The 22,348-nt window shown below is 34.5% G+C and overlaps 1 protein-coding gene across 2 annotated transcripts in view; it reads right to left on the bottom strand.

Moving 5' to 3' along the window:
- Positions 1-22,348, bottom strand: part of ASPH (aspartate beta-hydroxylase) — a 113,800-nt gene that overhangs the window by 67,041 nt on the left and 24,411 nt on the right. The window contains exons 3-5 of one of the 2 annotated variants that reach the window (XM_087707017.1): positions 22,134-22,202; positions 4,614-4,703; positions 2,584-2,658 (exon numbers count right to left, since the gene is read on the bottom strand). In XM_087707017.1, coding sequence (XP_087563143.1) covers positions 2,584-2,658; positions 4,614-4,703; positions 22,134-22,202 — 234 coding nt within the window. Of the gene's footprint in view, positions 1-2,583; positions 2,659-4,613; positions 4,704-14,751; positions 15,654-22,133; positions 22,203-22,348 lie in introns of those variants that run through there. The other variant, XM_087707018.1, reaches the window with a different exon arrangement.

The following is a 22,348-nucleotide window of genomic DNA, read 5'->3' as shown; positions in this document are numbered from 1 at the left end:
AAAAGTTCAGATGGAAAAGAGGCACTAATTTTCCCGCCTCCTGATCTGGAAGCAGCGAATCATGTCTTCTTGAGCACGCTTACGTTGGGCGGGGCGTGCTTCAGAGGAGAGAGGAGTGGGCGAGGAGGAGGCTGGCTCTTTGCTGCAGACCTGGGTGCTTGGCGGCTCCCGCGATGCAAAGTGCCCCGTTGCTGCCGCCCGCCCGCTGCCCTGGCCTGCTTCTCCAGGCTCCGCTGCTGGAAGTCCCGGATTGCCTCTGGGGGAAGGCTGGGTGAGAAGCGGAGCGAAGCTTCTCCGCGGCCTCCCAGTGCTACGCAGAGGCTCTCGCAGGAGCGCGTGCCAGTGGCTGGCGGCCTGGAGCGGCCTCGGCTGCGAGACAAGGCAGCGCTTAAAGCAGCCGTGCCGCCGCCACCACTCCTCCTTCGCCCGGCGGGGCGTTCCGGGTGAAGGAAGGGTGGTGGCGGCGGCAGCGGCTGCTTTAAGCGCTGCCTTGTCTTGCAGCCGGGGCCGCTCCAGGCCGCCGGCACGTGCTCCTGCGAGAGCCTCTGCATAGTGCAGAGAAGCTTCGCTCCGCTTCTCACCCAGCCTTCCCCCAGAGGTGATCCGGGACTTCCAGCGGCGGAGCTTGGAGAAGCAGCGGCCACAGGCCGGGGCAGCAGGTGGGCGGCGGCATCGGGGCACTTTGCATCGTAGGAGCCGCCAAGCGCCTTTGCTGCAGACCCGGGCGCTTGGCTGCTCCCGTGATGCAAATCCCCCCTGCCGAGGCCGACCGCTGCCCTGCTGAGCTGCTTCGCAAAAGGATGCCCAGCTGAACCTCACCAGGTATAAACTTCACCACACATCACTGTCATGTATTATATTGAGTATATACATAATTTATTTTTTATTTAGTTAATCATGTTTATTTAGTGTATATTGAAGTGGTGACTCTTTGAGCTGTATCCAATGAAATTTCATTTTAATGTATGGCAATTAGTGTACATTCAAAGTGACAATAAAGTTAATATTCAATTCTATTCTACATTGGAGGTTTCTAGTATAATGTCCTGCTCAAGCAGAAGACCCTACACTAATGCAGACAAATGGCTGTCTTTAAAAACCTCCAATGATGGAGCAGCCACAACTTCTGGAGGCAAGCTTTTCACTAATTTTTCTCACTGTCAGGAAATTTCTCCATAGTTCTAAGTTGGTTCTCTCCTTGATTAGTTCCATCCATTGCTCCATTGTTCTGCCTTTTCTGTTTTGGAGAATATGTCGAACCCCTCTTCTTTGTGGCAGTTCCTCTTAGACATTGAAAAATTGCTATCATGTCACTCCTAGTCCTTCTTGTCGTTAATCTAGACAGACCCAATTTCTGCAACCATTCTTCATATGTTTTAGCCCCCAGTCCCCTAATAATTTTGTTGCTCTTCTCTGCACTCTTTTTAGAGTCTCAACATCTTTTTTTATATTGTGGTGAGAAAGATTGGATGCAATATCCCAAGCGTGGTCTTATCAAGGCTTTATATACTAGTACTAACACTTTATGCTTCTTGTCCTGTCGTAGGTGCTTTGGAGAATAGGTCCCGTTCCCCCTTCAGTGTGACACCTCTTAGATATTGGAACCATTTATCATATGATTTCACCTCCAGCCCCCTAATCATCTCTGTATTCTTCTATGCGCTCTTTATAGAGTCTCAGCATCTTTTTTGTACTATGGTGACCAAAACTGGATGCAGTACTCCAAGACTGGCCTTACCAAAGCAGTATAAAAATACTAACACTTCACATGATTTTGATTCCACCCATCTAGCCTGGAACTGCGCTGGATATTTGGCAGTTGCAGTACATTGCTGGCTCATATTTAAATGATTGTCCATTAGGAGTCCTAGATCCTTTTCTGACAGATACTGCTGATAAGGTACCAACTATTCTATTCCTGTGCATTTCATTTTTCTTGTCTAAGTTTAAAGCCTTACTTTTCTCATCATTGAACTGCATTTTGTTGGATAGGACCCAGTGTTCAAGTCTGTACGGATCCTTCTGGAATTTAAGCCTATCTTCTAAAGAGTTCGCTACTTCCCCCAGCTTGATGTTCCCTGCAAAGTTAATGTGCTCCCCTTCTATCCTCTTATCTAAATTGTTTATGAAGATATTGATGAGTACTGGGACTAAGATAAAACCTTGGGGTATCCCACTGCATGCTTTTCTCCATGTAGATGTAGTTTCATTGAGGACTACATGTTGAGTGCAGTTGATCAACCAATTACATATCCATGGTAATGATGCTCTCCATCTCACATTTTTGTATCTTACCAAAAAGTAGGTTGCGGTCTACTTTGTCTAATGCCTTATTGTCCATTTATGAATAGATTATGCCAGAAACATTTATTCTTATCATGGGAAAGTTCTATATGCTGTGCAAAGACAACATTTTTCCACCTCAGAAAGAAATAATTGTCAATGCAACAGAGGAATAAACAGAAACGTATGTTATAATCTATCTTACATAGATCAAAGTAGTGGCAAACTATTTTCTAAAAAAAAAAAAAAGGGAAGAATCCAAACATTTTGGGGGGAAATGAATCTAGGATACATTCATACCAAGTTGTGAGTCAAGAACTTCATGTAGCAAGGCCTCAATTTCATCTTCAGGTTCTGTTTTAACATGTACGTGTTCTGCATAAGTTTAGAAAATATATCACAAATTACTGAAAAGTATGAACAGAATTTGAAATAGCAGAAAATGGAAAATAAATATCTAGAGAAAAATTAATATGTTTTACCCTTAAAATAGTTTGTAATTGTGAGTCTCTCTCAACTACGTAATCGATGTTTTACACTGGCATTTCAGATGTTGGTTCATTCTACTATTTTTAAAGCATTCTTACAACTTTTTAAAATATACTTAAAGCTTCTTCCAATGATCTGACGAAACTAAAAACTGACACATATGCTATATCTGAGCTCAAAACAGCTACATCTTGCTTTTTGGATTTTTATACCACTATTTAAACCTGCTTCAACTTTTTCCAGAGCCTGGAATAAGTTGAAGCAAGTTCAAATGAGATATCATTTTCAAATTTTAAAAAACTGCAAAACATTTTGATTTTTGCAAATAAAATGAAAATATTACATTTAATCTTATTCAACAAATATTTTCTTTTTATTGTGTTCCTGATACAATTTTTTTATTCAATACTATTAACCTAAGATAGAATATATATATTTTTGTAACATACTACATGTATGCATTTGGCTACCAATTTATGTATTTTGCAAATGTGTGTATTAAAAAGAAATCATAATAAAAAACTTCAGGTGAAGAAAAGAGAGTAAATAGGATAAGGCAACTGATCTCAATCCATCCATTTTATAGTGTAAGCAAATTTGCTATATACAGGGCTTGGAATGGAATTTGTTACCTAATGTAAAAATGTACTCTTGAAATTTTCACCTTAATACATTTCTAGGTTGTATTTTAACATATCCGAGGATAAGCAAGCATAGCCTACAAGCAAAATACTTAATTATAGCTTGTCTTTGATAAGACAACAGGTTTTAAGGGAACCTTAAGATCTCTGAACAGATTCCAGGATTAAAATAGTGTTATCAGCATGGGGTCAAATGTAAACATAGATGTTTACATTATGTTTCCAACAAATTACTGCATCCCATGAGCACTATATTAATATGGCTGTGACATTATGTAGATTACTATGTTTTTACATAGAGATTTCCTGAAAATTACTTAGAAATTCCAACAACTGCAAAACCTCTCTTCCTTATGATTTACAATGGTTACCAATTTATTTCAAAGCCCTCTTTAATTGTTACTTTATAAAGCTTTAAATGGCTTTAGTCCAAGTATTTGTTAGAATGCCATTTTCAATATGTAAAGACTGGACACTAAAAGCTTTCGAAGGTGGCTTGCCTTTTAGCTCCACCAATGAGCAAGGCCTAAGAGTGATTATCCAAGCCAGAACCTTCAGTTGTATATTCTTGTTATGCAATTTGCAGCTTTTGAAAATAACTCTAGCATTTTCATCTTTGCAATTTCATCAATTAGTCAAAATTTCTACATTCACCTGGCGTATTAATTTCAGCAAATCACTCTCTTCATGTAATATATCTGAAACGTACCCACAATAGCAGCAAATTTTAAATTGGCCATCTCCTGAACGGTGGCCCTTTGTATATATCTCTATATTAGTAAATTTAAGTAGGATGTTTTATTGATATTTCAAAGCATCTATTTAAAAACTCTTCTCATTTCATGTATAACTATTAACTAAACTATTAAATTAAAAGTTAAATTGTTATACATCTTAGCCAATTTCCTTTAATTGTAGCTGCCATTTTACATCTGAAATATGCATTATATTTGACTTGCAATTCATTTTTATGAAATATTGATTTTGGAATAATTTCTGAAGATTATATCAATCAGGGAAAAAGCTTCACTGCTAAAGAAACTGTAAAAACAAAGATCATATTAAATAGAAATTAACTATAATGTTGTACATCTGAAAAAACTCATAGGAAGCACAGAATAAATGTAATTTTGCAATAGTGGTGAAATGTTGTAATTGCAGATCTCATGTTCTGAAGCTTTTGTATTATTAAGGGCTCACCTGTTTTCACATGTGGCTTTTCTGCAGGTTGGATAACCTCTTCAGCACTTCTTGGTATTGATTGTTCTGGGACAGATCTTTCCTTAAGTCCTGCATTGTTTAGTTATAACATTAACTTTAATCTCTGCATCAATATTTTGATCCAATTAGGTATCATTATTATAACATAGGGTGAGATGGGAGATGTATAAATTTAATTAATTAATTAAGATGGGGGACATCAAACAAGGTGAAAAATACTTACCACCTCCAGAAAATCATGTCATCTTCAATTTAAGTTTTAAACATACGTTTAAAAATTATAATACTTTTTTTTTTTAAATCAACTATTTAAAAGGAATTGCTCTGTATGTGCATACACTGGCTTTATTCCCAATTTCCTTTGAACATTTTGTATATCATATTCCCAAACTGATTTCTAATATAGATGCCTAGAATACAATGGGAGACATTAAAAGACCACTGTCTCATGGAAATCTCTTTAAAATTATGTCTATATGTGTGCATTATTTTTAGAGATCAAATATCAACCAGCAGTACAATGTCATTTAGTACAACCTTAAATTTGTTACTCTCAACATTTTCTAGCTCTGTCCCTCTTATCCACTCATGAATAAAATACAATAGATTAAAGGATGTTATAGTAGACCTTAACCTGCTGGAAGTGAATAGAAAAAAATCTTTTGCTTCACTTAACAGTATAATTCCTGAGGTTTCTTGAGCATTGGAGATTATGAATTATATTCATACTGCACACCCAGCAGCAAGAAATACAGACAAAAAGGAGCTATGTACATAGCACAAAAAATGATTATATATTGTACTTTTGTAGTTAGACAGGAAAGAGAAATAGCTAAATTTTCAATGTTCCCATATATAACTAATTCTTAAGGGACAGTAAACTAGAGTACATTCTGATTTTTACTATTTTTTATCTTAAATTATTTCAAGTAGTTTATGAACACATATTCAGCAATTGTTCACAATTATAACAATGCTGAACAGGAAGATTTACAACTGATCCTCGTAATTATTGTCATTGCAGCATCCTAATGGTAACACAATAGCAACTTGGTGCTGGCAACCAACTAACAAATACTGCAGCATCCCATTTTCACATTTGCAACCTTCACCACCAACTTCCAATAGGCAAAATCAATGATGAAACCAGCAGAGTAAATAAGGAGAATATTTGTAGCTCAGGGTTGAAATAAAAGGTTCTTGGTTGTTTTCTTGTGGACGTATCATCATCATGCTGATGATGATGTTTCCCAATTTGGATAATGAAACATCTGCAAGAAAATAACTAAGCTCAGGAATCACCAAGGATCCCCTCACCAGCAGGAAATTGCAAACAGTGATCACATAAAGCTGCGCTTAACCATTATGCAGGATTTGTACAACATTAACTGGAACTGCCGCAACTTTCACTGTAAGTCAGCAGTCACATGTCTCACTTAATGAAAGAGTTGTCACTCCTAATTACCACTATTAAGCCAGAACTATCTGTATTGCTACCTGTATTTCTTAGATAGCCGATTTGTAACTAAATATTCTAACATTGAATAAAAAGGAATTGAACAATTCTTCTGCTCAGATGTTTTTATTGAATTTCATCTCTTCAAATAAACAAACTGAATGTGCATAAGTGACAGGTTTCATTACCTTATTTCCTTTTAGGATATGAATTATTTTCAGTGTTCTACATTACAAAATAAATGTAGAGTAACATGTCATAAAAGTAAAAATTCATTCAAAACTCTTTTAAATTCTTCAAAAATGAATTAAAAATATTTACAGTGAGACTCCATGGACTATCTATACATCTAAGCAGTTGGGTGCCTTCCATTTATTACAGAGGACAGTGTCTACAGGTCCTTCCTGATGGCCAGACAAAAATGCCTTTTGAAAATATGATCGTTATTCCTAAATGTTTTCTGAAAATGTTACATAACCTTTCTCTTCCCTGACAAATGACATCACCATTGGCTCATGTATAAGTTCTTAAATTTTCAAAGAGGTTTCTATTGTGAAATTCTTTTCTATCTCTTATTTAACTGCAAAAAATATACTATTACAGAAATACTAAGATCATTGTGGTTGCATATTATTCATTTTGTTCTCCCTTATCTGCCTCTATTTCAAGTTAATATTTTCTTTAAGAATTTGTATCAAACAACTAGATCAATACTATTATATACCGTAAATGCATACCTCAAGCACACACCCTTAAAATATTTTTAAATATTTTTAAATAAATCACTAAAACTATCTTCTCAAAATAAAACATGCCACATTTCTTTCTAAATTGCATACATGTAGTTACTATTTTTCACATAGTCACTTAAAATATAATATTTTATACATTTGCAAATTCAGTGCATAACTTCAAAGCCATTATGAAAACGCTTGCTTTATTGTCATGTTCAAAATGTTAACTATTTAAAATTCCTCCGAAATGTGGCCTGGATATCTCCATTATTTTTTCATATATGTTTCTGAAGTACATCTTATTCTGTAAGGCTTCTTGGTTGAAAGGAATTCTAAAAAGTCATTACTTTTTGCAAATGACGACTCTGTTCAATGGTGTTTTTTTTTAAACTGTAATACAACCATAAAATTCAATTTTCTCCCCTAACACCCCTTGGTTTTCTAAGCAACAAACATTATAGAAAAAGTATTGCAAAAGGGTAGATGAAATCAGTATTTTGATCAAGTTTATGCATTCTAAATTCACTGTCATGGTTTATATTTTCAAACAACTCGTGTTTGATACAGTTAAATAATTCATTATGGAAAATATTATGGTGTATGTAATCTAATGAGGTCATTTATTGTGATAAACCTGTAACAGGGAAGGCAACCTATGGCATCCCAGTTATTATAGAAATTGCATTCCAGTAGTCCAGCCAACCTTGCTTAATAGTGAGGGATGGTAGGAGTCAAAAATAAGTAACATCTGGAATATTACAGGTTATTGAATCCATGCTTTATATGATGGATGTCTGTGCACTGCCCACACATATACACACATACAAAGACAGAAACCTGAGAACCAAATCCAAGTTTATTTTTCCATTACACTTCTAAGAATTGGTATGAAATATTGTTCTAAATTAAATACTTCTTTCAAACATTTCAGTCTCTTTATTTTTACATTAGCCTTTTTTGTGCGACATACTGAGTAGCAAAAATAAATTCCATTGTATAACTGATAACAATACAATATGTGTAAACAAGCTATGTGAACTGGAATACTGCATGTTTATAAATTCACACATATACCAAGGCTCGGGTGGAAATAAGCATGTATTCTTGTTTATTCCAACCAACTCAAGAAAAATTGTATTACAGATGAAATATCAATGGTTTCTTTATTTTTTTTTTAACTCAAGCACTATTCAGAGATTAAGAATTGTTACTTTGGTTTTTTTCTTTTATCTTCTTCAGATGCTTTAGAAATACTTTTTGCTAACTTCCTTACTTCTTTATCTTTGCCATTAGCTAATACTTTTGTATCTTTATCTTTATGATTTTTGTCTAACTCTGATTTATTTTTTCCAGTTTTTCTGTCTTGCTTAATTTTATGAGAATCTTTCTTTGATTTATCATCAATTTTCTCATCTTTTATATCAAAGTCCTCAATTTTTTTCTTTGTCTTCTTCTTTTCTTCTTCTTTGGCTTCTTTCTTTAATTGCTGCTTTTCTTTTGTTTTCTTGGCTGATTCTTTGATCACTTTTTCATTATTTAAAAAAGAAAATATTTTTAATAGGTATTTAAAAAACACTAGATTAGCATGCCAAATGCATATCCATTCCAAGTTCAAATCATGAACTCATGTTTCCACTTCAAAATAAGCTGCTCACACAATATTAGTAGAAGCAGAAAATATACATAATGTATAGCCTTTTCTGCCTTTTGTTTATTTTGTGGGGAAGTGTCTCTTAGCGTTGTTTCATTGACCTTGTTGATGTTCTTCCTACTTAAGTATTTAAAATTAATTGTTTTCAGATCTGTCTTCTTAAGTAGTAGGGTTATCTTTATACAATACTTACACAATATAATACAGTTTGGTTCTTGTTTAATGACCACAATTGGGATCTGCACTAAGTGACACTGTTGTTAAGAGAGACATGTGAGACATGCAATTTACTGAAGGTTATTCCATTGACTCTGTTTGTCTGAAGAGAACTGTGAAGTGCGCAAATGACAGTGACAAGTGATTGAATTGCAAAACTAAAATAATTACAAGCAGACTACTGAATGGAACTGGGTAGTATAAGACTAATACCTCAGTCTTCTGTTACTTTCATACAGGGTCCCAGTTTATTTCTGCTTTCTATTATTTTACCACTTTGTTATATGTACTATGTATACTGAAATCAGAGATATGCTGCAGGTATAGCAGTTTACTCAAATCAGGCCCTTTCATTAGCAGTCTATGGCAGTGGTCCTCAACCTTTCCAGCTCTGTAGACTGACAGCAGTGGCAGTGGGGGGAAGGGATGGTTTTGCACGTGTCCACCGCTTGTGCAAATGAAGCTTTGTGAGTTCCCCTGCTGCTTGTGTGTTCTCAAACAATAACCAATAGGGCTTGGGGACCCCTGGTCTATGGAACATCTTTCTCAGTGAAGTATACTTGATATGGATTTTACTATGCTTTTTAGTCTCAAGTGAAAATGTTTTGGTGATGTGTCATTGCTCAGATATCAGTTATTTAAGCTGGTACTCTAATATTATTTGTTTTAAGAACTGTTATTTTAAAATTTTGTTTTAAATTTTTTACTGTATTTTAAGCTACGCAAAAGTTTATTCTGAGGTTTCAAATTTCAATATTACTGTTATTTTGATTGTTTGGTTACTTATATACTATATTGCTGGGGGGAGGTACTGTAATTTTGCCTAGGCCATCCAGATTCACAGCTACAAGATGGATGGCTATATTAGCTGTTGAAAGAAAAAAAGAAAGGAAGGAAGGAAGGAAGGAAGGAAGGAAGGAAGGAAGGAAGGAAGGAAGGAAGGAAGGATAGCAATGACTATGCCATCTGTGAGGTGTAGGTTCTATACATCCACAAGGAACCAGCTGGGAAATATTGATGTCATTTTTTTTAGAAAATGTTAAGTTCAGCACTGGTATTAACTTCAGCGACTTAATGACATGATAGACACTGAATGTGGTTAGTCCAACATCAAAAATATCCTCTTGTAGTCAACTTCAATTACCATAATTTAACTGAACCTAATACAGACCTAGTAAAACATTTTTAGAAATCAGTGTTTTATGATGATAAAATAAGAAAAGAATGCACTATTTTTAATAGATTTAGGTAATTTTTGAAGAGACTGAGGTGCACATCTATGTTACTCAGGTTAAACTTGATTATGTTACTCCCCAATAAATTAATATTTACAAGATTTTTTTCTGACTGCAATCTGAGAAATATAAAATATAAAAAATGTGTTATACAATTAATTTGTTAGTGCTATAAGGCATATCAAATCTAAATTTACTGACTCAAATACTGACTTCCATGTCGGGAGTATCTCAAAATACACAATATTCATTAGGCAACCATGGAAGTGAGGTAAGGGTGAACAATTGACACATGCATAAATGATTATTTCCTGAAAATAGCTGTTTTGCATAATTTTCAATTACTGTGGCACTCCAAAACCATAAGTGAATTCAGTTGAAGGAAAAATAGTCTTGAATCATCAACATGAACAAAAGACAGACAAATGAAATCAAAGACCTTTGCAAATGGTTATTCTCACTAGGCATCCATCAAGGCCAATATTCATCAATCTGCCAAGATATTGTCAACCCTTAATTTTTTCTAGTACCCTTGTCTGAACCCCAAAAGCTGTTGGAACTCTTAAGAATAATTGAAGATAAATGTATTAATGTCAAATGGCATTATAAATAAAGTGTGTGTTCTATCCTATAGTTTCCCCCCCCTCCAAATCCTCATGCTATGCTAAAATAGTCACTATTACATCCTAAATATACATATAAAACAATTCTCAACAGTATTATTCTTTACTAGGAAAGGCTGATCACTATCCCATAAATCCCTTATATATTTTCAGAGTATACTACTACTCAAAGGGATGTAAACACATTTTCATTTACCATAAATAAAATGGGGAACCTATCAATTCATCTGATTATATTGCTTGCCCAAATGTTTTGCATGAGTAAAATTATAAACCAAGAGTTTACACATCTGATAGACAAAAATTAAATATTTGGCAAGCATCAGGATGAATAAATCCAAAGTCTTGTTTATATCATTAGAAAGATAATTTATAAGAGTAGTATGTGTTTTTGAGATTATAATTATATATAACTCCAGCTGATAGATCTCAATAAAGGCATTTTTTTTTCTCCAGCTAGATGAGATGCACCTGGAAACTTGCTTCTATACATTTATAACACAGAACTGTTTTCAGGAGAGATTCTATTATGGCATAGTGATAAAAATGTTATATATTTTGGAAGCACAATGCAAAGTACCGAGCTATTGAAGCCAAAACATAATATAAATATAATAAACTGCTTGAGTCTTTTGAAAAACTGTTTAGAAAAATAGGCCATATTTGAAATTTGTATAATAGCATCCAAAGTTAGTAGGTATAATTATTAACATGGCAAAACTCATGCACTGCAGGCATCAGGCTCAATAAGCAATAAACATTGCTAAGGCTTGGTAGTAAAGTACCTTTGACTTTGCTCTTGATAATCTCTCCAGGTTTTACTCCTGAATTTTTAAAAATGGAAATAGGTTGCAAACATTATTTTAGAAAATTTCATACACTAATTAAAAAATAAAATTTCCACCAGAAATATTTCACCATGAAGTTATTAATAGTCTACATTTATATTTTTCATTATTCAGTAAAGCTAGAAAAAGCTCAATACACAATATTTGCCTAATATCTCCTTTTGACTAAGAGATTTTTTTTACAGATAATAAAGCAGGATAAGGAAACATTAGGATACTGATGACCATCTTTAAAGCACTCCATGGTAGTGGATCTGGGTACTTGAGAGACCGCCTTCTGCCGATTACCTCCCTAAATCGACCAATCAGATCGCACAGACTGGGCCTCCTCCGAATCCCATCTGCCAGTCAATGTCGACTGGCGACCACACGGAGGAGAGCCTTTTCTGTTGCTGCCCCGACCCTGTGGAACGAGCTCCCCATGGAGATCCGTACCCTCACCACTATCCAGACCTTCCGCGCAGCCCTCAAGATCTGGCTCTCCCAGCAGGCCTGGGGATAGGTTTCCAATTACCCGCCCGAGTGTTTGATTGCTGAATGAAAGTTGTGTTTTATTATTTTTTCTTTGTGCACATATTGTTTTGTTTTTGACCTTGCACCCCCCTCCCCTGTGGTTGTAAGCCGCCCTGAGTCCCCTCAGGGAAAAGGGCGGCATATAAATCCCAATAAACCTCAAACCTCAAAAACATCCCAATTTTTATTCCAGTAGACATTAGTTTATTCATGTTACCAGACTTGGAATTCCAATTTCACTTTTCCTTTTGGCAATTATCTCTAGTTATAACTGTACTGAGATTTAATTTGTTGCAGTCATTGGATTGGATTGAAAGATATATTTAGGATAAAATATGTTTATAAACAAATCTTAAATAAATGCAATCTGGGCTCTGACATTATGTCAACTACATTAACAAAGTATTCTGGACACATGAATATATGAATTGGTAATAGTTCACAGAAATCTGATTTGAGAGTAATCAGTTGTAAACAAGTAATTCATATATATGTCATAGAGATAAGTACAGCATTGAAATTGTTCTTATCTTTAGAAGTGTTAAAGAAGCTGCACAAGTAATAGCTACATCACACCTATCCCATGATTCTAAACTGTTTATTTTATTTTATGTTTATTTATAAGATCTGTAATTATACATCTTATGTATCAACATCTTGGATGGCTTACAAACAATATACGAAAATAATAAAAAACATAACCCCTACATAAAATTATTGATGTCCCCAAACAGCACACCCCTCATACCAACAGACAGGTTTCCCAGCCACACACTATCCCAATGCTTATGAGAAAAGCCAGGTCTACAAAACTTTTTGGAAGGTCATGAGGCCTCCCAGATCTCAGACGTGTTTAAAAAGACAAGGGGGCACAAGTTGAAGACAATTTAATATCCCCCATTCATGCCAAAATACTACTCCGCCCAGCTTTTGTCAGTACTGCTGATTGTACTTGAACAGTTGAAATGAAACAGATTCCTCCTTTCCCACAGCATTTTGCGTATTATCAAAGATTTTCATTATATTTTAGACCAAGCTTAGAAGATCCTTGAAAAGCTTGAATGTAAACATTGCTAAAAAATTGCTAAATGTAAAATGTGAAATAAGAAAATATTACAATGCAGATGTAACTTAAAAGTTTGGTCATGATCTTATAGTACTTAATTTTTGGAGCATATCCTTTATATGGACTATACCCATCCAAAGCCAAAGAAATCCTGCAGCATGGAAAATACTGTTCTAGACAGAATTGGAGGTTATACCCACACTGTGTATGATAAAGTTCTGAAAAGCTCAGTTAAGTTTATTAAGTTCTCTGTTCCATTCTATCTCAAACCTAATTGGGCTCTTAATGTTTGGTGCCTGGCCAAGTGCCATTGTTTCAAGTGGAATTCAGAAAAAATTATAAATCAATTTCATGAAATAACAGATTATATCCCTTAGCAAAATCTTACAATACCAAGTTAGTCTTAAATATTAGGCAATTGAGGCAAAGTATTTTTAACGTTTTTCCACCACTTAGCAAGATTTAAACTGAAATATTATTTATATTTAATCTGCCCAAAATATAAAGTATTTAAAATTTTAAAAGCAAATATGGTATGTTAGTTTAATAAATAATCTAGGACCAAGACTTCCTGACTTATCTGTTAATAGGTTGTGAATAAAGACCATTTACAAATAGGAATTTGGGTCTATTTGCATATTTAGACTTACCTATAATAGCCATCTGAGTGGGAAGAATCTCTCATAATCTGTAACCTTCAATCCACCTCCACCAATTTCTCACATATTTGGGAAAGATCTTGCTCTATTTTTGTTAAGTTTCATAAACAATTTAAAACCCTTTTATACAGAGTTATATTCCATGAGCTTTCATAAATAATCCAGGCTATTTCAAGCCTTGCTCTATAAATGTGAAGGGAAGAACGTAACATGAGAACATGAACCCAGCAAGTTTATTCTGACTTTCCCTTCCTAATGAGTCTGGGAATCTTTGAGTACAGCTAAGATACACTAAAAATCAATTCAATATGCAGTATCAATGATACAAACATTTGTATATATGAAAAGAATTAGCAAAGTAAACTCTATACTACAAATATCATTTTGTTACAATTCATTTGCTATTCATTATATGTTGACTTCCAAGATCTATTGTACAATTAAGGTGTTCTATAATAGCTAATGATACAAAATATATTACATGGTTGGAATGTTTATTCATTTAACTCAAAAAGTATTTTATAATGTGATTGGAAACTCATTGCTTGTTTCAGATACAGTTGAAGGTGGTCACAGAAATCCAGGGTTCAGCTGATAAGTTTTGATTTGAACAGATAAAAATGAAAGATTTTATGCAAATTATTTACATATTAGCATGTCAGCAAAACAAGCAGAAACTAAAAGCAGCTTTTCACAATTACATGCTCAGTATTATCAAGTAAGACAAGCAACAAAAATTACAGATCTCTCTTGTAAATTGTAAATATTATTTAAAACCATACAGCAATGTTAGTACAAATAATTAAAGCTGCTACTGTTTACAAGACTAATCCATGATCTGCAAAGTTCAGCATTTATTCAGCGATGTGCATGTAAAGCAGGATATTGGATTCTCTCCTTCTCAAAGTTCACATTTTCCAGAAAGGAAATCCAGTGCACAGAAACATAGGCATTGAGAACTAGTTGGATTTCAAGAGTCTGAATAATCAATTACCTCATTATAAGGCCAGGGTTAAGACAAGGAATAAAATCAAACCCGTCAGCCATCACTTTGAAAGTCAGTTTGTACTGACTATCTTTAATATGTTCAGAATTACAAAAAAACACATATATACATGGGTGGGGTGGGGGGGTATATTTATTTATTTACAGTTTTTTGTTCTCATAAAATATCCACTTCTTTTTACAAACAAACTGCCTTTAAAAGAATAGTAATATATGAAGAAGTGACTGAAGCCCGTTTTAAAAATCTATAGAAGTTGCCTGCTTTATTTTAAATAATAAATAGCTTATTAGCCAGATAACAAATGCTAACAACTGTTGTGTTCTGTAAAATCAAAGAAACTAAAAAATTAGGAAATAATTACTGATACTAAATTCAATAATAGTTCTCTAATTTGATGTTATGGTAGGCAGAATCTTAAAATCTAGAATATTAATAGATACGCAATTTGCCAGACATGCCTAAATATTTACAGCCAATTAACAGTTGTTAGAAAAAAGAACCATTTACAGATTAGTAATGTAGGCTATTATTATAGAGCTTGTGCAAAGGCAGACATAAACCAATCACATTAGTTAGAATACTGTTGGGTTAATATTGACAAATGTTATTTATCTTTTGACTGTATTTATCTAAAAGAGTCTAGACAGCAAGTCTTCATACAACTGATCTGTCCGTAAGAGGGATTTGCCTGTTTTACTCCAGCACCTTTTTGCACTTAATTAATTTTATGGACATTTCCATTCATCAATGAACTGTTCCATGAACCGAAGTCACTGATTCTGCAAATCCACAATAACACATGTCTTTTTTCCTTGAACCCCTTCATTCTGTGACGTACTATCAACATCATCTGTTGCATCGTTCTCTTCTTCTTCTACTATTTCAAAAGGAGTCATTACATCATAGAGAAATGAGAGGAAGCCATAAAACCAATCAGAACTTTCCTCTGCTAAAATATTAAGAACTTCCTCAAGTGAATCAATATTTTCATTATTGCCATCTTTGGTTAGGCCTATACAAGAATAAAGGGGAAAGAAGAGAGAGAAAAGGAAGTATTAGGTAGAAAGAAAAATCTTGATCTAGAAAGCTTTAAGAGATCCTAGATTAACTAGAATATTTTAAAAAGATATTTGAAGAAATTAGTAAAAGAAAATGAAAAATAAAAGTGTCAAGGGATGAAATGTTTCTATTTATAGATTATGGGAAAATGTCCAATAGACATATACAGATATATTCTCTTTCTCTCTCCCCCTCCTCCCTCCTTCCTTGTTATTGCTACAAAACATCTACTCTATTGAAAATAAAACTGTCCACAGGTGACAAGCAAATGCTTTCATGACATTTAAAAAACAAACAAGGATAGCAGTAAAGAAGGTAAAGTTAAAAACAAAGTACTCTAAATGCCAATCCAAAGAAATATCTACTTGATCAAGGATTGAATGAGTTCATAGTCCAGTGGTTAAACTAGGTTTCTCCAATTTAATGTTTCCAAAAACTGATTAAATTTCAACTGGCATAGTTATAAGAAAATATCTAGCCCAGTTCTTCTGGTGTTGTTCTCAGTTTACATGCAAAGCAACAAATTATTGTTATTATTGTACAATTGTATCACAGCGGCCAGTTGTTTTGCCGGATTTGGCATTGGTTACTAGTCGGGCCCCACCCAGGGGCCTAGGACGTCGTAACGTATTTTCGTAATATGTGTGCAGATCCAAGCAGTGCGGCTTTTTGCATTTGACTGATGGTGATTTTGTCAATTTTTAACTTATTAAAATTATTATTATACAATTGTATCACAGCGGCCAGTTGTTTCGCCGGATTTGGCATTGGTTACTAGTCGGGCCCCACCCAGGGGCCTAGGACGTTGTAACGTATTTTCGTAATATGTGTGCAGATCCAAGCAGTGCGGCTTTTTGCATTTGACTGATGGTGATTTTGTCAATTTTTAACTGTTTTAAATGTAATTCCAGTTCTTTTGGAATAGCACCCAGTGTGCCAATTACCACTGGAATTACCACTGCTGGTTTGTGCCATAGTCGTTGAATTTTGATTTTTAAGTCCTGGTATTTTGCGATTTTTTCATGTTCCTTCTCGGCGACCCTGCTATCACCTGGTATTGCAATATCTATGATTGTAACCTTGTTTTTCTCAACCAGTGTGATGTCTGGTGTATTATGCGCCAGTATTTTGTCCGTTTGTATACGGAAATCCCACAAGATCTTGACCATCTGATTTTCGGTGACTTTTTCAGGCTGATGTTCCCACCAGTTTGTTGTTGTTTTAATATTATAATTTTTGCACAAATTCCAGTGGATCATTTGTGCTACTGAATTGTGCCGCAATTTATAATCAGTCTGTGCGATTATTATTATTATTATTATTATTATTATTATTATTATTATTATTATTATATGAAGCTAAACTTTTAGAACCATATTTATGATCTATATTATTTCATAAATATTTTCATAAATATATAACATTTGTACAGCCTACAGACTACCCCCTAAAATAATATTACTTTCCATGAGCGAGTGCTCTATTTTTAATTATTCTGTCATAAACATGTTTTCCACCAATTAATTAATTACAAATTAAATAGCTGGCCTCCAATTCTAATTATTTGCCATTTTCATTTTAAAACAGGTGTTAAAATGGCTATTTATTTATTCTGCTAATTTAATATTTTGTTTTTTCTAGGAACTCAGCAGTTTAATATTTCAGTTCTTAGCTTTGGATATATAATCAGGTGCAAATCATTTGCTAATATTGCTGTAGGTCTAAAATAGTATAGCATCTACAACTTTTATCTGCTATTGTTTCCCCCCCTTCCCCCAGTGCGACATCATATTTCTCTCATTTTTAAAAAAAATTCTGCTATCTGACGGGTCCTTGATGCTCTCTGAGCTTGTTTTCTTGCAGACATTTCATTCTGCAAACTAGGTAATATCATCAGTGCATTTTCAGTTTTGAGGACCAGGGGGTGGGGGGAGGCAGAAATGAGGTGATGATATTAATATGCTCTCACTGCAGGAGCCATCCAGTAGGCAAGCTGCCACATTTTACACATTTGCAATTTTGGAATAAACTATGAGGGTGGACCTAGGTAAAATGCATATTAATAAGAGCATAGATTACTATAGCCAGGTTCTCTGCATTAGGCAGGACTAAAACTGGCACACCAGAAATCACAAAGTTATCCTTATATCTATCTGTTGTTCTAGCAATGTTTTACTTGCATTGGGTAAAAGCGAATTTCTGGTAAGCATTTTGGATAATGAAATAAAGTGTTTGAGAAATATTAGGATAATCAATTTCACACAGAGTCCCAAAATTGGACCACTAATCTTTCTGTTCTTTTAGTCATGGTTTTCATGACTAACCTAAATAACCCATGACCCATTAAGATATTTTAGAGAGATTTCCTTACATAAACAGAGAGAAAAAAATAGTGGAAGCAAGATCAACACCCAACTGCCTGCTGGTTTCTTCACTGACTTTGCTTAGTTGGAAGCTGACTGACAGAGCCAGAAAGGCTTGCTTGCTTCCTCTCTTCTTCCGATCCATCCATCAATCCATCCATATTTACTTCTGATTTTTGGCAAAATGAGCCATAGTGAACAATGGAGTCTCTTAACAACTATGGTGTTTCATTTAACAATTGTCATTATAAAAAGGTTGTGAAGTCATGTAAATCATGTGATAATCTGCTTTATGATCATCATGGCCTATGACTGTAATGGGCAGGGTCCATTATAACATAAGTTGAGGATTATAAGCAACTAGTTGATAACCTGGCATTGCCCAGGTATGTAATTATAGGTGGGAAATGTCCACACCAAACATAATTTCTAATGTTGGATTTTCCCTCTTACCAGAGGGAGCCCCCATAGTATTTGTTTCTATAGAGTAAGTCATCTGTGTACCAAGTTTGGTTGAAATTGCTCGAGGCATTCCAGAGTGATGCTGGAACACACACACGGGCATTTTTCTATATACAGATTTACAGAAATTGGAATGGTGTATTTCTTGTAAAGCTTATATATTACTTTGCCACTTAAGGAAAAGTAATGGAAATCCCATCTCTGTCAAGCTGCAGGTGAAATATATTCATTTATTTACAATCCATGATCAATATTTAAAAGACATAAAACACATAAGATATAAAGCAACAACATAAAACAATAAAATAAAATATATAAAACCTGAAGCAATTAATAGTATAAGGAAAGCACCAGAGGATTTCTGTAAGTCATAGCTATTGTTAAAATTTAACAACCTTATTGGTCATATTTGAAATTTAGTTGCCTAGGGGAAAAACTGAAACTACTTGCTCTGAGGAAAAATTAAGATTTCTAAAAACTGATGCTATGACCTCCATGTGTTGTCCTTACAGATAATTCACTGATTTGTGCAAAGGCAAAGGGTGAAGTATGAGAACTGTTAGAATAATATTTGGGAATGTAATACATGTCTGCATGATGTCTATGAAGATTCTCAATCATCTAGCTTACGGTTTCCCCAATGGGACATGCTTTCATGATATTAAACATAAAGTGCCCACAAAGCTGTTATTTTTTTCCTGTTTTTAGTGAATAATACAGAAGAATTGTATAATAATATTATGGAGTTAGGTTTTTAAAATTAAGAGATTACAATGTCTTGTATTATTTATAAATGAGGAAACTCGGATTTGAAGTCCTTTGAACTTCAAGATACAGGCAAGTAACTTCATCTAACATATAATTATAAAACAATTTATTAATTGTTTAGTTTAATTGTTTATTAATTTGAACCATATCAAAAAATAAAAATAAAATACAGGATCTAATTCTTGGATAAAATAGGTAACAGAAAATACAATAACAAAATACATATGTGGTAAATACAAAGAATTAGTATTCAGAAAAATATATTATCTTTATAGGATACGCCAATTCTGTTGAACATAATGGGTTTTTATCTCAACTGCCTTAACTATAAACTTTCTTTCACAATGTAGGAGGAAATAGAACAATCTACAATTTAGATCCCAATGGGCTCTGAAGTTCTATCAGATGGGGATGCTATGTATCTTAGCCTAAGAGTAGCATATAGTTGACAGTCAAACAAAACATGAGCATAACATAAAATGTATAATCCTTCACATCATTTTCAAGTGCTGGATATCAACAAGTGATGTCGCATAATAGTATGTCTGATTTTGCAAAAATATGCCAAGATATATAAACATAAATCAGTGATGTCATAGGTACATGGGTGTCTAGGTGCTTGCTGTTTACCCCTACCAAGCACAGCTAGAATGTTTCTGTTTCAGCCTCCTACTTTTAGCCCCCTACAATTTACTGATATCTATGCTAAGCTAGTACTGACAACTCTGCCCTCTCCCCACCACCATCAAAGTTAGGAAACTATTGTGGGGATTGAAATTGCTTGCAGGAAAACTTCATTTTAGATATTATGCCTCTTCAATAGGATATGCAAAACGTTCTGAATCCAAAAGGTTAAGCCAAACTTATTCACCCTTCTAAAAATATTTTGAGTTCTGAATATTTCTAGAATGATTATAACATAAAAACAGCATTGATAATGTCAAAACAGCTATTTGGAATAGGATGTTCTGAGCACGATACTTTCCAATTCTGAAACATTTTGAACTAGTTAAATAATTAACTACCTGATTAAATTATTTTCTATTATTTTTTTCTTTATTGTTAGTGGAAAACAAAAGGACTTAAACCATGACAGCAAATAATTTTTATGTCCCCCTTTCCCATAGATTACAGAAGTAAATCAGATTATGAAGAGTACTGAGCATGTCACTATATATGATAAAAATAGACTGGTATCATGCCCTGTCAAGTTGGTGCTGATGCTTAACAACCACATGGATAGATTTTTCTCAGGAGAACAAAAATAGGTCAAAGTATATATTCACTGCAAATATTTTGCCTTTTCATTTATAGTTCTTAATACTTTAGTACTTCATAATAGAGATTCAGATTATAAGGCTACTAGATATATATTTTCAGAAAGGCAGGGCAACAGCTTGGATCAAATATAATTATGTTCTGAGAAGATACAGAAGGATCTTAAGATACAGAAGGATCTTGACAAACTTGAACACTGGGCATTCCTGAAGGTCCTTGAAGCCTCGGGGGGCCTCGGGGGGGGAAGGCTGTTTTCACCTCCCCAGGCTCCTATAAAGCCTCTGGAGCCTGGAGAGGGCGAAAAAAGCATGGAAAAAGGGGGGGGCACCTCTCATGCACCCATGCGCACTGGGGGGGTCATGCATTGCATAATGGGTGTGGCATGCCCGCACACGACCGCCCTGCGCTCCCCTCCCTTATGGCACATGAGCCAAAAAAGGTTTGCCATCGCTGGTATAGGGTTTCCTGCCTAGGCAGGGGGTTGGACTAGAAGACCTTCAAGGTCCCTTCCAATCTGCTATTGTATTATAGTATTGTATTAAGACTTCTGTAATCAATGGAACAGGTAAATTAAGTAGATAATTAAGCAGTTCATTTTAACAGCTCTATCTTAAGCATGATCTAATTCTTGGTCAATACTAATGTCAATTTCAAAATTCAGGGAGCCCTTTATTTTGAATATACTTCATTGTGACCAAGAGCAATGAAAGAGAATCATTCAGTAACTCTTACATGCCAGGAAGAATTTCTTTTCTTTTTATGATCCTATAATCCCTTAATTTGTGATAGAGTTGGGGTGACTGATTGGAGCTAAGCATTTACTGGCTGGAGGGCTGTCGTGATGCCTAGGCGGACTGGCATATGGCCAGTAAATGCAGATATTTTTTTCTTTGCATCCTAAGAAATATATCCTGCTATCTAGGATTAAACTCTCAACCTTTTGAATGGGAGGCACCATGCTGCTAGGAAGTATAAGTGACAATAAATGTGGTTGCTGAAGAACTGACAGCATCTTTTTTGTTTCCTTTACCCTACCAAAAGTCTTTGTAACTTGAAGGCTACTTAATGAATTAAGGGATTGAGAGGGAGAAATTGGCCTCAGGCCAAGCGTTATCATCGTTTTCACAGTCCATTTATTTCAAAAAGAAACAAAAACAAAATAAATGCATATAAAATAAGCAACCTCCACAAAATATATATTTTAGTATTATAGATGAAAATATAAATTCAACATAAATTCACTGTTGAGGTCCAGCCCCGATTAGAATGAATGTATGAGGGTATTGCTGTTTTTAAACTGTTTCTTTTCTTGTTATGTGGGTTTTTTTCATATTTTTTGTAAGCCGCCCGGAGTCCTTCGGGATTGGGCGGCATATAAATATATATAATAAAATAAATAAATAAAAATAAACATCAAAGACTAATTCTTCTGCGATAGCAATACATTGTTGGTATCACAGAACTTTACTAATACTGTTAAGATTCTGGATAACTTTACAATGCATTATACTTTCTATTTGAATGTTGCATTTTTGAATGGCATTTTAAAAATATCTACTTGCCTAGTAAAACCTTGGCATCTTCCATATCAAAATCACCATCACCATCAGCATCATAGATCCCAAGTTTTCCTAAAGGGGAAGAAATAAATCTGTTTCAGAATCTTTGAACAGTGAAAAAATAGCAAAGAAAAAAAGTACAGTTGATATTTTTTACTAGACTCTTAAATGCAAATATAAGCTATTTTGAAAACATACATACATACATACATACATAC

Source organism: Thamnophis sirtalis, unplaced genomic scaffold (assembly GCF_051295495.1).
Source record: "Thamnophis sirtalis isolate CommonGarterSnake01/CBP01778 unplaced genomic scaffold, rThaSir2_p1.2 scaffold_2, whole genome shotgun sequence".
In the NCBI taxonomy this organism is placed as follows: Eukaryota; Metazoa; Chordata; class Lepidosauria; order Squamata; family Natricidae; genus Thamnophis; species Thamnophis sirtalis.
Note: the sequence above shows the minus strand (reverse complement) of the source record. Positions and strands in the feature narration are given on the sequence as shown.